Here is a 14,595-nt window from a genome sequence, read left to right on the forward strand (position 1 = left end):
CATAGGAACCCTTACAGAATCCAGGAGTTTGGGAGGAAAAGGAGACAGAGTCCACAGAGAAAACCTTCTAACGTGAGTGCGAACTGGGGAAGATAACATCGGGCCGAGAGCAGAGACACAGAGGGATGGGGGAGATCCCCCTCTGCAAGGAGTTAGAGGGGAAAGAGAGTGGCCGAAACTGCTCAAGACGCGGTCTCTGTCGCTGGGGAACAGAAAAACCTCCACTCGGGACACAGAGGAACCCGGTTTCCCGCTCACCAGCTGACCCTAGGCAGGACGCACTCGTCCCAGGCTATCCCTGGGGAAACAACTCTCTGTGCGCCAGCTCGACCAGGAGGGGCCGCGCAGCGACCGCGCCTCTGTGCTTCTGGCTTGGCTGGATCCCTAGAGGGGAGGCGAAGGGCTTAACATTGGGAAATTTGCCAGCGAGTTTGTGTTTTGGGTGACGAGACACAGAGGGACCCAGTTTCCCGCTCTCCAGCTGACCCTTGGCAGGACGTACTCGTCCCAGGCGACCCCGGGATAAAACTGCTCCTCACTCACCAACCCAACCTGGAGGAGCATCAGCTTCTGGCTCAATCCCCAGGAGGAAGGCAAGAGGCTTGGGACTGCTCTGAGGGGATCGCCTGCGAGTTTGTGTCTCCGGCAAATTCAGTGGGACCTGCAGACTGGGATCTGGAGACGAGGCTTGGCCTGGGATATAGAGCACGGCCCACCTTGGCTGCGCCCCCGGCACAGGGAGTTTACACACCCAAAAAAGTGAGTTGCAGCGCTTGGTTCAAGAAGGGACTGGAGCGCGCCACTCTTCTCCCCACAATCGCCAAGGCAGAACTCCCTCCTGACACATTGGAACAAACCACGCCCATCACTGCTAGAGAGCTGCCCTCCTCCTTTTTTTTTTTTTCCCCCACAGGAGCACTGCCCTGATTAATTCTGGTCACTGGCTTGCTGAAACAGTCACGTTTAATCCATTCTCTAGATGTAAATTCTACACCTACCTACCTTTTCATCTCTTTCTCTCAGGAGTAATCAGACTATATACTGTCTCTGGATAACACCATTGTCTTTCTCTCACCTCTTCAACCATATTCCACTCTTTCGCTCTTTGAAAAAAGCTTCTTACCCCTTCTGCCTGTTCATTTCATGTCCAATTTTCCCTCATCCCCGCCCTGTCATTTCTCTCTTTCTCTATGCTCTTCAACCAGCACTGCATACACCCAGCTATTTAATTGTAGCTGGGAAATCTGGTTATATGCTTTAAACTGTCCTTTGACTACTGGGTTTCTTCTTTTTTCCTTTTTTTTCTTCTTTTTGACTTTTTTATGTATTTGTATTTTCTATTATTCACCTTCCCTCCTCCCTCTTTTCTACTTTTTCGTTTTCCCTTTCAGTTTGCGTGTTTATTGGATTTGTCTGTGCATTTGTGTGCCTTTGTTCCCTGTATGTTTGTCTGTCNGTCTCTGGATAACACCATTGTCTTTCTCTCACCTCTTCAACCATATTCCACTCTTTCGCTCTTTGAAAAAAGCTTCTTACCCCTTCTGCCTGTTCATTTCATGTCCAATTTTCCCTCATCCCCGCCCTGTCATTTCTCTCTTTCTCTATGCTCTTCAACCAGCACTGCATACACCCAGCTATTTAATTGTAGCTGGGAAATCTGGTTATATGCTTTAAACTGTCCTTTGACTACTGGGTTTCTTCTTTTTTCCTTTTTTTTCTTCTTTTTGACTTTTTTATGTATTTGTATTTTCTATTATTCACCTTCCCTCCTCCCTCTTTTCTACTTTTTCGTTTTCCCTTTCAGTTTGCGTGTTTATTGGATTTGTCTGTGCATTTGTGTGCCTTTGTTCCCTGTATGTTTGTCTGTCTGTTTTCTTCTCCAGGGCTACCTCAAGAAACAAGCCAAAGTACACATGGAGGAGAGTCCCAAATACCACTATGAGTAGGAAAACAAAATAACCAAGGTCTCAACAAGAAAGACCGAGAGATACCATTCAAATAATACTTTCGGAAAGGATAGGCCTTGGTCAAAGAGCCTTCTTGGGTACAGCAGTGTTCACTGGTNTACTGAAACTTGGCAGGCCAGAAAGGAATGGCAGGAGATCTTCAATGTGATGAACAGAAAAAATATGCAGCCAAGAATCCTCTATCCAGCAAGTCTGTCATTCAGAATAGAAAGAGAGATAAAAGTCTTTCCGAATAAACAAAAACTGAAAGAATTTGTCACCACTAAACCAACTCTACAAGAAATCCTGCGGGGAACTCTCTGAGGGAAATGTTGCAAGGAACGCAAGATGCTAGAGACACACCATAAGCATGAATCTCACAAATGACACAATGACTAAACTCATATATTTCAATAATAACACTGAACGTAAATAGACTAAATGCCCCAATCAAAAGACATAGGGTAGCAGAATGGATTAAAAAAACCAAAATCCATCTATTTGCTGTCTACAAGAAACTCATTTTAGATGGGAGGACACTCTCAGATTGAAAGTAAGGGGGTGGAGAAATATCTATCATGCTACAGGAAGTCAAAAAAAAAGCTGGAGTAGCTATACTTATATCAGACAAACTGGACCTTAAAGTAAAGACAGTAACAAGGGATGAAGAAGGGCATTATATAATAATTAAAGGGTCTATCCATCAGGAAGAGCTAACAATTATAAATGTCTACACACCAAATATGGGAGCACCTAAATACATAAAACAATTAATCACAAACAGAAACAGTCTTATTGATAAGAACATGCTAACAGCAGGGGACTTTAATACTCCACTTATGGCAATGGACAGATCAACTAAAAGAAAATCAATAAAGACACAATGAACTTAAATGACACATTGGACTAGATGGATTTTACAGATATATTTAGAACTCTACATCCTGAGGCTATGGAATTCATATTCTTCTCAAGTGCACATGGCACATTCTCCAAGAGAGATCACATACTGGGACATAAAGTAGCCCTCCATAAATATAAAAGAATTGAGATCATACCATGCACCCTTTCAGATCACAATGCTATGAAACTTGAAATCAATCACAGGAAGAAGTCTGGAAAACCCCCCAAAAACATGGAGGCTAACAAACACCCTACTAAAGAACGAATTGCCAATCAGGCAATTAGAGAAGAAATTAAAAAATATATGGAAACAAATGGAAATGAGAATATAACAATCCAAACCCTATGGGATGTGGTGAAAGCAGTCCTAAGAGGAAAGTACATTGCACTCTAGGGCTATTTCAAGAAATTAGAAAAGGTGCAAATACAAAATCTAACAGCGCACCTAAAAGGGAGAGCAACAAGAGCACCCCAAACCCAGCAGAAGAAGAGAAATAATAAAAATCAGGGCAGAAATAAACAATATAGAAACCAAAGAAACAGTTGAACAGATCAATGAAACCAAGAGTTGGTTTTTTGAAAAAATAAACAAAATTGACAAACCTCTAGCCAGACTTCTCAAAAAGAAAAGAAAGAGCACTCAAATACACAAAATCATGAATGAAAATGGACTGATTACAACCAACCCCTCAGAAATACAAGCCATTATCAGGGAATACTATGAAAAACTATATGCCAACAAATTGGACAACTTAGAAGAAATGGACAAATTCCTAAACACACACTCACTACCAAAATTCACACTGGAAGAGATAGAAAACCTGAACAGACCCATGACAAGTGAGGAACTCGAATCAGTTATCAAAAATCTCCCAACGTATAAGAGTCCTGGGCCAGATGGCTTCCTGGGGACTTTTACCAGACATTTAAAACAGAATTCTCAAACTATTCCAAAAAATAGAAATCGAAGGAATACTTCCATACTCATTTTATGAAGCCAGCATCACTTTGATTCCCAAGCCAGAGACCCATCAAAAAAGGAGAACTACAGGCCAATATCCTTGATGAATACAGCTGCAAAAATCCTCAAGATATTTGCAAATCGAATCCAACAGCACATAAAAATTATCATCCACCAAGATCAAGTGGGATTCATTCCTGGGTTATAGGGCTGGGTCAATATTCGCAAATCAATCAGTGTGACCCATCACATCAACAAAAGAAAAGATAAAAATCATATGATCCTGTCAATAGATGCAGAAAAAACATTTGACAAAATACAGCATCCCTTCTTAATCAAGACCCTCGAGAGAGTCGGGATAGAAGGAACTTATTTAAACATCATAAAAGCCATCTATGAGAAGCCCTCAGCTAACATCATCCTCAATGGGGAAAAACTGAGAGCTTTCTCCCTGAGATCAGGAACACGACAGGGACATCCACCCTCACCACTGTTGTTTAACATAGTGCTGGAAGTCCTAGCATCAGCCATGAGACAACAAAAGGAAATAAAAGGCATCAGAATTGGCAACGAAGAAGTCACTTTCGCTTTTCGCAGACAACATGATACTCTACATAGAAAGCCCGACAAACTCCACCAGAAGCCTACTAGAACCGATCCAAGAATTCAGCAAAGTTGCAGGGTACAAAATCAACGTACAGAAATTGGTTGCATTTTTATACACCAACAATGAAGCAACAGAAAGAGAAATCAAGAAACTGATCCCATTCACAATTGCACAAAAAAACCACAAAATACCTAGGAATAAACTTAACCAAAGATATAAGAGATCTATTGAAAACTATAGAAAACTTATGAAGGAAACTGAAGAAGACACAAAGNGGTGCTGATGCATAGGAGCACATGTAACCCAATGTTCGTAGCAGCACTCTCAACAATAGCTAAAACATGGAAAGAGCCTAAGTGTCCATCAACGGNCAATGAAATACTAAATATTTTGCATATGAACTATTTTATGAGTTTATAAACTCTCCATAATATACATTTTTAATTGCTTATTTATTTATTTTGAGAGAGAGGGGAAGGGGATACCAAGCAGGCTCCATAGCAGCCCAGAGCCCAATGCAAGGCTTGGTCTAAAGACCCTGAGATCATGACCTGAACTGAAATTAAGAGTCGGACACTTTTCTGATTGAGTCACCCAGGCACCCCTAATTGGATTTATTGAAGTATAACATTCATATAGTAAAATTTATCCTTATACAGTAAAATGCATCTTTTTATGAGGTTTGACAAATGCATTTAGTCACATAACTACCACCACAGTCAAAGCCCAAGCCACTGCTATCAGTCTAGAAACTCCCTGGGCCTCTTTTGAGTTCCTTCTTCCACCCTAGATCAACACTGATCTGTTCATGGTTCCTATAGTTTAGGCTTTTCTGGAACGTCATGTAAGTGGAATCATACTGCATTTAGTTTTTTAGTCTGGCTTCTTTAACTTAGCAAATGGATTTGAAATTTATCCACACTGTTTATGTGTCAGTTTATTCCTTTTTTAGTGCTGTATAAATGCATTACAGTATGTTTATCCACTCACCGATGAAGGACTTGATAGTGTCCTTACTTTGGGGCCATTATGAAAAAAGCCACCATAAACATTTCCATACAGGTTTTCATGTGAACATATGTTTTTATTTCTCTTGGGTAATTACCTAAAAGTAGGACTGCTAGATTGTATGGCTAATGTAAGCTTAACGTTTACCACGCCAGACAGTTTCCCAAAGTCCTGGAGTCATTTTGCATTCCTACCAGCTATGTATGAGAGTTCTAGTTGCTCCACAGCCTCACCAACACTATTTACTGTCAGGCTGGTGTGTAGTAGTCTTCCGTACAATGGAGTATCACTAATAATCAAGGATATCAGGCTTCTAAAATCTAACTTATTTAGCATGTTAGAACACAGAAAATGCGAGGGATTTTTTTTTTCACTTCTTGATAGAATATTGAATAGTGAGTTACAATATTTAATATTTATTATGGGAATGTCTGGGTGGCTCTGTTGGTTAAGTGTCCAACTTTTGATTTTGGCTCAGGTCATGAGATTGAGGTAGATCCCTGTTTGGGATTCTCTCTTTTTCCTCTGCCCCTCCTTCCAGCTCATGCCCTCATGTATGTGTTCTCTTTCTCTTAAAAAAAAATCCAATTAAAAAAATTGTGGGGACTAAGGAGTCCATTGGGTGGAAACTTATATAGTTTGAAAAAACTCATTCTGGGGCCCCTGAGTGGCTCAGTCAGTTAAGCATCAGACTTCAGTTCAGGTCACGATCTCACTATTTGTGAGTTTGAGCCCTGTGTTGGGCTCTGTGCTGACAGCTCAGTCTGGAGCCTGCTTCAGATTCTGTGTCTCCCTCTGTCTTTGTCCCTCCCCCACTTGCACTGTGTCTCTCTCAAAAATAAACAAACATTAAAAAATAAAACTCACTCTGAATGTTGTGATAAGCTGCTCTTCTTTCTATCTACTAAAAATCATTACTCAAGTGAGAAAGGAAAATTACTGGGGAAGGGAAACATTAGGGATTTATAAAAAGTTTTATGTACAACACTTTAGATTTATACCTAATACTAATTAGGAATGACTGTGACCTATAAAAATCTGTTTACTCTATAACAGTATTTACTATAGGTACCTTCAAATAGCAACCTTTCTTGTGCTTTTATTACACACTTCATTTATTTTAAAAAAATGAGCAAAATCTTTTTAACCTTTTTGGGAACACAACTGCTACAATAAGAAAAGCATATATCAATAGTACCATATCTACAAAGTGTTTCTGAATTTCTAAGGAAATTAGTGGGCTAACAGAGAAAGCGTGGCTTAAAATAATTAAAGGTAGTAAGGATTTCGTTGTTTTTTTTCTCACTGAAAAAACAGATTTGGCCACTTCAAACCTGTTGGTTTTCAAAAAATTAGGCAAGGTGTGATTGTTTCAGCAATGAAAGTAAAAAGGACAAAGATACACAGAGAGATGAAACCAGAGGCAAGCAATGTTTAAGAGTTCCATTGTTTTTGCCGTTAGTTTTTTTTAAAAAAGATGTCAGATATTGTCCAAACACATCCAAACATATTGGTTAAACATCATGTATTAAAAGAGCCTGTTATGCTGGGTGCTTGCCTGGCTCAATCAGTAGAGGATGAATCGCTTGATCCTGGGGCTGTGATTTTGATGCCCTACATTGGATGTAGACATTACTTAAAAATAAAATCTTAAAAAAAAAAAAAAAAAAAAACAAAAAAAGAGAGAGCTTTCTAAGAATGTTTAAACANAAAAAGAACAGAAAAAGTGAGAGCCTTCTATGAATGTTTACAAAGCAAGATATTAACAAAACAAAACAAAACAAAAAAACCTCACCTGATAACATCTTGAACAAGTTAGCCAGTTGACTGTTCCCCACAAGCGCCAATATACATCTCTCCAAGATTTTAATTCTTCAAAAAGACTGTTCAAATACTCATGAACATCCCAAGTCTTATCCCTGGGGAAAAGAGCCTCAGTTATTATGTTGTTTTACAAGCAAGTAATATAAACAATTTATTCTCAGTAAATGTTTTTAAATTCGTGGCTTATATCTAAGAACATTCCCCAAATATCGGCTGTGGGATGGACTACACTGAACAGTACATACAATTTCATTTGGGAATTTGTTTATTCTCCTTTTCTGTGGATAACAGAAAAAGATATGAAAGTCTCAATGCCAAATTATTATGTTAAACTACATAAATTATTTTGCTAAGCTATATTAAATATGGTTTGAGCAGGCTAACAGTTGAGACTTAGGTATATGTTGCTAAATAGAATCTTTATCCCAACATATTGTAAAATAAGTTGTTATTTATTATTGGTGATTCTAAACATTTCATTAATATATTAGTTCTTTATATTATTTTCAAAAGGCATTCTCCAATTGAGTAATATCGTAATATATAATCAGGTCTTAGTAACATATATTTTTAAGTAATATAAACTTAAAAAATAGCAAAGGCTTAAAACCCTATTTGCTACATCCATATGTAACTCATGTTCCTATTTTTTCCAAGTCCCTTAATCATTTTGAACTTTTGCTATTTTTTTCCTTAGTTTAACAAATAATAAGATGTCATGATGTTATTATAAATTACATAGGTACATCTGTTTTAATTAGAGACAACTGAAAAAATATTATCAACAACTGACTTGCAGGGAAATGCTTTAAATAAAGCAAGAAAAATGGATGTTGAAGTATCAATTTTTTTCAAATAGTATTAATAGTTATTGCTGTCAGAATGGAAGTGCTTTCCAGAAGCTGAAATCAAGTCTCAAGACAAAAAAGTATAAAATTCCAGGTGTTTACAATAACTAATGAAGATTTCCCTGATTATCACAGGAAGAGAAAAATGAAACATTTTAAACAGGACTTTAAGGGGTACCTGGCTGGCTCAGTTGGAGGACTATGGGACTCTTCATCTTGGGGTCATGAGTTCAAGCCCTATGTTGAGTGTAGAGATTACTAAAAAAATAAACTTAAAATAAAAATAAAATAAACATGACTGTGCTATCAATACTAGGGTCACATTTTAATGTGACCCTATTCATTTTAATGTTTAAAATATGCAGTTAACATTTATAGTGAACAAAAGTGCTATACATTTTTATCATAGAAGAACAAACAATTAAAACCATCCATAATACTATCACTAAAGGTAACAGCACAATTTACACTTTGGTGAATGGTTTTAGTTTTGTTTTATGAACTGTTTTTTCCCCCACTTAATTCACCACTAACAACTTACTATGTAAGTATATATTCTTCTACAACATTATTTTCAAAGGTTGCACACTGAGAATTGATTAGATATGTTATGTATACACATACTACTACATGGATAGATTTTAGTTCTCTTAATCAATTGGATGTTTCTCTTTTTTTCTACTTAAACGATATAGCAATAAATGTTCTTGTTGAGTGCTTTCACAAATCCAATGTTACCTCTGGATAAATTCCTAGCAGGAAGATATCTTTAGAAAATATATAAATTTCAGAATTTTTGCTTTTCTGAGATATTATACCAATTTATAATACTCTCCCCCCAACTGAGAATGAGAACTGATTTTGAATCTAAAGGGGAATAAGAAAAGACTATGTAATGAAATACTGACAAAGTATGAATAAATAGATTATGAAAAATTCAATTTTAAAGATAATTTCCTCATTCACCAAAATTTATCTGAAAGTAAATTTGGTTCTCTGTCAAATTCAATATAACATTTGTATAAATAAAACATGTTTTTTTTGTATTTTTTTGTATGTTTATTTGTATAATAAAATAGGGAAATAATTTTTAATGGCAGTGACCGGAGTATCTTTCAAGATTAATGCACAATAATTTTTACTATTTTAAAGTTTAAAAAATCATGAAATTTACTTAGTAAATAAAATACAGCTTTTACATAACTTTTTTTTTTAATGTATTATTTATTTTTTAGAGAGAGAGAGAGATAGAGACAGCGTGAGCAGGGGAGGGTCAGAGAGAGAGGAAGATAAAGAATCTGAAGCAAGCTCCAAGCTCTGAGCTGTCAGCACAGAGTGCGATGCAGGGCTCGAATTCATAAACCATGAGATCATGACCTGAGCCAAAGTTGGAAACTTAACCGATCGAGCCACCAAGGCACCCCAAAAGTAGCATCTTTCCAAGTCAAAGTTGGATCACATTCAGAGAAAAATGTTATGATTTTAGAAAAACACTAGTAATTCACACTTAAAAGCTGTATTTCATTGTTACTGCACCTTATGTGAATGTAAATAATATTTCCATGTTGATCCACATTGATTTTTCCAGGAATGCAAGGAATTCTTCTTTCTGTTTCTTTTGTTAAAAGTTTCTTACACAAACAGCATCTATAACATAAAGAACATAAAAACTATTCCAGAAGAAAATTTTAAAATGTAGTAAAATTAAAGAATTTAGCTGCACTGTATAGAATACCAAAGAAAAACACATCCATACCTGTATAATGTTGCTGCATTATTCCGAGAATCTGGGTTCAAGTACTCAGGATCAAAAAGTCTTTCAATCTTCTTACAAAAAAGTTTACTATTAACAACAAATGACCGACAAATTAATTTTCCATATTTACATTATGAAAATTACTTGATAGTGATGAAAATAAATACTGATCTATCTGTATATGTAGAAAATAAAATTAATAAATACTTAGCCTTTCTGGGGATTTATGATATATTTATAGTGTTCTAAGTAAATGAGCCTATTAATAAGAACTGCTTAATCAAGAATGTATTTTCAGGGGTGTCTGGGTGTTTGAGTTGGTTAAATATCTGACTTCAGCATAGGTTATGATCTCACAGTTTATGGGTTTGTGTCCTGGGTTTGGGCTCGGCGCTGACAGCTTAGAGCCTGGAGCCTACTTCAGATTCTGTGTCTCCCCCTCTTCTCTCTGTCCCTCCCCTACTTTTGCGTGCGCACACACGGGCGTTCTCTCTCTCTCTCTCAAAAGTAAATAAATAAACATTTAAAAAAAGAATGTATTTTCACAAGAATATTTGTTCAGAATATTCAAGATTGAGGAACTTAAAAACTTAAGAATCCTGGGTCTACCAATAACTTGGCATATGATCTTTGAACCTTGTTTTCGCATCTATAAAATGGGGTTAATGTGGGGTATCAGGGTGGTTCAGGTTAAGTGTCCGACTTCGACTCAGGTCATGATCTCATGTTTCGTGAGTTGGAGCCCCGCGTCAGGCTCTGTACTGACAGCTCAGAGCCTGGAGCTTGCTTCGGATTCTGTGTCTCCCTCTCTCACAGTTCCCCCACCCCTGACTCACACTGTCTCTCTGTCTCTCAAAAATAAAGATTTAAATAAATTAATTAAATAAAATGGGGTTAATAATCCCAAACTCATAAGGTTTTATGAGGGTTAAATGAATAGCATTTTTAAGAGTGCCAGATATAACATTAAGCAATTGATATATGTTAATAAAAACTTATTGATTATGCATAATATGAGTAAACTTTAAGTCTTATGTCATTAATTCCAAGTGTATTTCCCGAGGTCACGTCTGGATTTAGGACATTATTCCCATTTTCAAGTTTTTAGCTCTCAGATAAGTGCCCTCTGTCTCATTCCCCTTAAGGACTAAACTCTTGTATAATCCCCTGTGTTATCAATTTCTCCCTCTAGAATGAATCATTCTGATCAGGATATAAACATCACTTAGTATCAACCTTAAAAAAAAAAAATCCTCTCTTGGGTCTACTTATCCCTAATGGTTACTGCTAAAATGTTTAGCATTCATTTAGAGCAAAACATCTGGAAAAAAGTTGTCTAAATCCAATTGGTCACATTTCTGTCCTCATTTTATACTACATGGTAGAAGCATTCCACACATTTGATCACTTAATCACTTCCCCACTTTTTTTTTTAAGATTTTATTTTTAAGTAATCTCTGCAGCCAGTGTGGGACTTGAACTTAGAACCCTGAAATCAAGAGTTGAATCCTCTACAGATTGAGCCAGCCAGGAACCCCAATCACTTCCCCACTTTTGAAACTATCTTTCTTTATAACTTTCCTTTGACTCACTGGCTCCTCCTCAGGCTGTTAAATGGCCACTCCTTGGCTGAACCTCTAAATATTGAACAGTATTTATTAATACTCTCTTGCTAACAATTAGAAATTGAAATAAATAAAAATAGCATTTATGATAGCATGAAAATATTTTACTTAGGAATAAATTTATTTTATTTATTTATTTTTTATTTTATTTTTAATGTTTTATTTATTTCTAGGAGAGAGAGAGAGAGACAGCGTGAGCAGGGGAGGGTCAGAGAGAGAGGGAGTCACAGACTCTGAAACAGGCTCCAGGCTCTGAGCTGGCAGTCAGCACAGAGCCCGACGTGGGGCTCGAACCCACGAACCGCGAGATCATGACCTAAGCGAAAGTCGGATGCTTAACCAACTAAGCCAGGCGCCCCTTACTTAGGAATAAATTTAATTAAAAAAAAAGAAAAATATCTCTACACTGAAAACTATAAAACACTGCTAAGATAAATGGAGGGTTATACAATGTTCATGGACTGAAAGACTCAGTATTATTGAGATCTCAAATCTTTTCAAATCTAAAGGTTCAATGTTATCCTCCAAACTCCAGCAAGTTTGTGTTTGTGTGTCTGTCTATGAGAGAGACAGAAAGAGGAAATGGGCAGGCTGATTCCATATAATATGCAGAAATGGAAAGGACTTAAGATGGCCAAGACAGCAGTTTTGAAAAAAGACAAAGCTAGAGAATTTAGATTACTATATACCAAAAAAATATTATAAAGCCAATGTAATTACGGCAGTATATTACTGATACTAGTACAGACAGAGAAATCAACAAGACTACACAGCCACATGCAAAATAATGAAACTGGATCACTTTTTCACACCATACACAAGAAAACCCTCAAAACAGATTAAAAATTCAAACATGAGACTTGACACCATGAAACTCAGAAGAAAACAGTCAATTTCTTTGACATTGACCTTTGCAACTTTTTTCCTATAGATATCTCCCTAGGCAAGGAAAACAAAAGCAAAAATAAACTATCATGACTACACCAAAATAAAAAACTTTTGCATGGCAAAGGAAATCATCAACAAAACAAAAGGCAACCTACTGAATGGAGAAGATATTTGAAATGATACATCCAATAAGGGGTTAATATCCAAAAAATATAAAGAACTTATACAACTCAACACCTCCAAAAACAATCCAATTAAAAAATGATTGGAAAAGTAAATAGACCCTTTTCCACAGAAGACATACAGATGGCCAAGAGACATGAAAAGATGTTAACATCATTAATCATGAGGGAAATGTGAATCAAAACCAAAATGAGATATCATCTTACATGTCAGAATGGTTAGAATAAAAAAGATAAGAAATAACAACTGATGGCAAGGATGTAGAGAAAAGGGAACCCTTGTGCGCCGCTGGTGGGAATGTAACTTGGTGCAACTGCTATAGAAAACAGATGGAAGTTCTTCAAAAGATTGAAAATAGAACTACCCTATGATCCAGTAATTCCAAAATTGGGTATTTACTCCAAGAAAAGAAAAACACTAATTTGAAAACATATATGCACCTGTATGTTTATTATAACATTATTTACAATAGCCAAGATATGGAAGCAACCCAAGTGTGCATGGATATATGAACGGATAGAAAAGATAATGTAAATACAGTGGAATATTACTTAGCCATAAAAAAGGATGAGATCTTGCCATTTGTGACATGGATGGACCTAGAAAGTATAATACTAAGTGAAATAAGTCAGAAGAAAACAAATCCCATATGATTTCACTTATATGTGGAATCTAAAAAAACAAATGAATAAACAAACAAAAAGCAGAGTCATACCTATAAATGCAAAAAACAAACGGCTGGAGGGGAGGGAGGTAAGGGAATGGACAAAATGGATGAAGGAGAGGGTGAAATACAGGCTTCCTGTTTTGGAATGAATAAATCATGGGATTGTAATGGCATTGTAAAGTGATAGATGGTAACTACATTTGTGGTAAGCACAGCTTAATGCATAGAGTTGTTAAGCCACTATGTTATAATCTGAAACTAATGTAACACTGTGTGTCAACTATATTTCAATTTAAAGAAAAGAAGAAGAAACCAGAAGAACAAAATGGAGAATTTGGAAACACATGGTACCACTGCAATTCAGTGTAGAAAGAATGGTCTTGCTAAGAAATCTCATCCAGTTCCATAGTTTCAAATCTATCTACTCTTGTGTTTCTATTTTAAGCTCTGATCTCTGACCTAAGCTTCAAACATCTATCCACCTACCTCTGCTACCTTGCCTGGATGTCCAAAAAGTATATTAATTATATTAAGTAATCTCAACAAGATCCAAATCCACCTCTAAACCCCTTACCTCAATCTCTCCTCTATTAATGGCACTACCATCCACTTAGTTGTTCAACCTTAAATCTCAACCCAGTAATTATCCTAGGATACACTCTCTTCCCACATTATTCCATTTAAAATCTGTCAATCTTTCTAATAACACACTCTGCATCCAACTACTTCTTTCCAGCTCCATTGCTCCTACTCTAGTCCAAACTCTTTCATTTCTCACCAGACTACTGCAACAGCCTCATCAGTTTCTTTGCTTCTTACATCCTTATAGTCTATTCTCCACAGAGCAACAGGATGACCTCTTCAAAAACTGATCATGCCACTGCTCTGTTCCCATGCATATTTAAAATAAAGTATACCCTCTTTGCTAAGACTTAAACAGTGCCTAAACTGCTGACCTTATCCCATGCTACTCTTCCTCTTTATAATAAAGCCAGTTTTAATAATTTTAACATAATTCACTAACACAATATGCTCATATGTACATTATACAAAATAATTTAAGTACTAATTTTTATCTAGAGTCATTGGCTCTGGATACATTTTACCTCATTTAAAATAAAATAGAGGGGCACTTGGGTGGCTTAGTCGATTAAGTGGCTGACTCTTGATTTTGGCTCAGGTCATGATCTCACAGTTTACGGAATAGAGCCCCACGTTGGACTCCACGGTGACAGTGTGAAGTCTACTTGGGATTCTCTCTTTTCCCCCTCTCTCTGCCCCTCCCCTGCTCATGCTCTCTCTCTCTCTCATTCTCTCTCTTTCAAAATAAATGAATAAACTTAAAAAAATAGAAACATTTCTAAATATATTCTAAAAAT

At 36.7% G+C, this 14,595-nt stretch overlaps 1 protein-coding gene across 5 annotated transcripts in view; it reads right to left on the minus strand.

Annotated features, from left to right (window-relative positions):
• The window catches only part of SANBR (SANT and BTB domain regulator of CSR), a 58,815-nt gene that overhangs the window by 24,762 nt on the left and 19,458 nt on the right, over positions 1–14,595 (minus strand). For all 5 annotated transcript variants that reach the window (XM_077766458.1, XM_077766457.1, XM_077766455.1 and 2 more), the window contains 3 exons: positions 9,854–9,940; positions 9,634–9,744; positions 7,221–7,344 (listed from right to left, as the gene is read on the minus strand). In XM_077766458.1, coding sequence (XP_077622584.1) covers positions 7,221–7,344; positions 9,634–9,744; positions 9,854–9,940 — 322 coding nt within the window. The remainder of the gene's footprint in view (positions 1–7,220; positions 7,345–9,633; positions 9,745–9,853; positions 9,941–14,595) is intronic.

This window comes from Crocuta crocuta, unplaced genomic scaffold (assembly GCF_008692635.1).
Source record: "Crocuta crocuta isolate KB4526 unplaced genomic scaffold, BGI_CrCroc_1.0 scaffold113, whole genome shotgun sequence".
Taxonomy (NCBI): domain Eukaryota; kingdom Metazoa; phylum Chordata; class Mammalia; order Carnivora; family Hyaenidae; genus Crocuta; species Crocuta crocuta.